The sequence below is a fragment of the Phytophthora parasitica genome (assembly GCF_000247585.1).
Source record: "Phytophthora parasitica INRA-310 unplaced genomic scaffold supercont2.20, whole genome shotgun sequence".
Lineage (NCBI taxonomy): Eukaryota > Oomycota > Peronosporomycetes > Peronosporales > Peronosporaceae > Phytophthora > Phytophthora nicotianae.
This window is the reverse complement of record NW_008649006.1, coordinates 551,409-553,654: the sequence shown is the minus strand read 5'-3', so window position 1 is coordinate 553,654 and position 2,246 is coordinate 551,409. Positions and strand designations below refer to the sequence as shown.

General features: G+C 49.5%; 1 protein-coding gene across 1 annotated transcript; it reads left to right on the top strand.

Moving 5' to 3' along the window:
* Positions 1-1,038: 1,038 nt before the first annotated feature.
* Positions 1,039-2,075, top strand: PPTG_10066 (hypothetical protein; the record flags this gene model as incomplete). The annotated part of the gene is made up of 2 exons (XM_008905307.1): positions 1,039-1,978; positions 2,047-2,075. The coding sequence occupies 2 exons, from the start codon at positions 1,039-1,041 to the stop codon at positions 2,073-2,075; spliced, it is 969 nt and encodes a 322-aa protein (XP_008903555.1).
* Between the last annotated feature and the right edge of the window lie 171 nt (positions 2,076-2,246).

Below are 2,246 nucleotides of genomic sequence, written 5' to 3'. Positions count from 1 at the left end.
GTTGATTGGTAACCAGCGAATGACTAAACTTATTTTGCGCTTGCATTTGAAAAATTGCATTAAAATAGATGCATGTGATATCGAGGATTGATCGATTGGTTCACGCGAATCGAAAAAGCTTGCCCTCGTTGCTCGTTCCAACGGTTTACTAGTAATCCTTTTAATATCGTTGAGAGCGATGGAGTCGACTTTATTTTGTTATCTTGTACTACGAGCATCCAGATTATCTTAGACCTAAGAACGAAATGCATGGCATGAGCCTCGGCACGGATCAACTACCGTATCTAAAGCTTGTCGATCAACCTCGGTGGTCGAAGCCTGCTCTTTCCCAATAGAATTTCCAAGCAACAAGTACCGGCAGTGCATTCAAGGGCTCATGTCTCCATTATAATTCATGCATCATGTCGCTCTAACGATTTGGCTGCCAGGCTCTCTCTCTCTCTCAACTAAGACACGCCACAAAATCCAACGGCGTTCGATTTGTTTGTCAAGGGAGCAAGCTATACAAAATTGTTTGCACGATGTTTTGATCGATTGGTCCACATGAACCCGCTTGCATTTTTTCGGTCCAGCCCTTTCAAACTTTTGGATCAAAGGTCTTGGATCGTTCCAGAGCGATGAAGGAACCCAAGCGAGTGCTGCAAGTTACGTCGTTCCAGCGATAACCGGCCATATCTCTAAGGCATAGAAACGAAAACACTTCGCACGAGGCGTGCCTCGCCACGTTGCAAATTCTAGCGTGATGACCGGCCTTGGTGCCAACAAGGTGTCTACAGGCAGCATGCGCTTTCTCCCTTGTTTACTCTATCAAATATAGAAGTAGTACAACGGCGGCCATGTGACGATTGGAGCCCGTCAAAATTCACTCTGTTCCGCGGATGGGACGGAAGGCAGTTGAGCCTCTCCGCGATCCATGGACCACCCGACAAGGATACCTTGGCAAGCTGACCAACACCATTTTTCCTTGCCCTTGTTCGGTTCATTCTGCAATCCACGACCAAGCACTCAAGTGAGCCACAACCTCCAAGACTTTTCTTGATGGACCTCGCGCTCACAATCCTCGATGGTCTTCGCCTGATCTATGAGTTGCGCGATGCTATTCGTCGCCAACGCCCCGAGAACCGGAAGACTTATCTGCGGATGATGGAGATCTACGTCGAACTTCAACTGTCGGCACCTCTTCAAGAGAACCCCACCATACAACGCACCAATGCTATCGAGAAATTCGCGTCTGCTGTGGACTCGTTCTCGAAGTATCTGCGAAAGTACCATGACATGCATCGAGTTGTTCGGATGTTTAAACATGCCAAAATGGAGGAGAAACGACAGAAAATCGCCTCCGAAATCGACCAACTCTTCCGAATGCTGAACCTCGCTGCGACTGTGACGATGATGAACGAACAAGCTACGGCTTCCAGTAACGCGGCGAAACTCTTCGCTAAGCTTGAAGACATGCACGGCGATATCCGACTCAGTCACGACCAAATCCACGCTGCACTCCTCGCAGACAGGCAACAACTTGAACTAGTCAAGGAGGAGAAGGTGTTGGATGAACGGGGACCTGCAGTCGAGAAACGAGCGGCCACTAGGGTGCGAGAAGAAAGATATCTTGCGCAGTCAAAGTCAATCGACAAGAAACCCCCTGCTGTGATCGTCGAGAGTGCCGTGGTGAAGAACGTCGAGGAGTATCCGACAGCTGAAATGAAGCTTGACAATGAGCTGGAAGAGAAGGCGCTTCCCAACGAGTCTTTGTTGATGCAGGACACGACGGAGGATACAGTCAGAAGCAGTGCATTGGACGAAAGTGGTGATGATGTCGATGCTGAGGAGAAGGCACCTGTCATCACGAAGTATGAATTGGACCAGAGTACCGCCAACGTTGTGGTTGGTGCGACGGTGGTGCCCGTCCAAAAGATTGAATTGGCCGGATTGAAGCAAACAAGTGCGGGCGATGACGCAGAGGACAAGACACCAACCGGTGAGGAGCCAGCGTTGATGGAAAACGTTGTCGATCAAGTGGACGATGAGAAGGAGGCACCTCCGCAGTCTCCACTGTCTTTGTCTACTCCTCTTGATGAGTCTTCAGTTCCACGACTAATTCAGTTACTTGGATCGGATCATACAACAGAGCAGCAAAAGGAACGAGCTCTGCTGCATCTCATGAGCATGTGCGTCACCAGCAGCAACCGCGTCCAAGTCTACAAAACCAAGGGGATTCCTGTACTCACGGACTTGGTCCACAACTC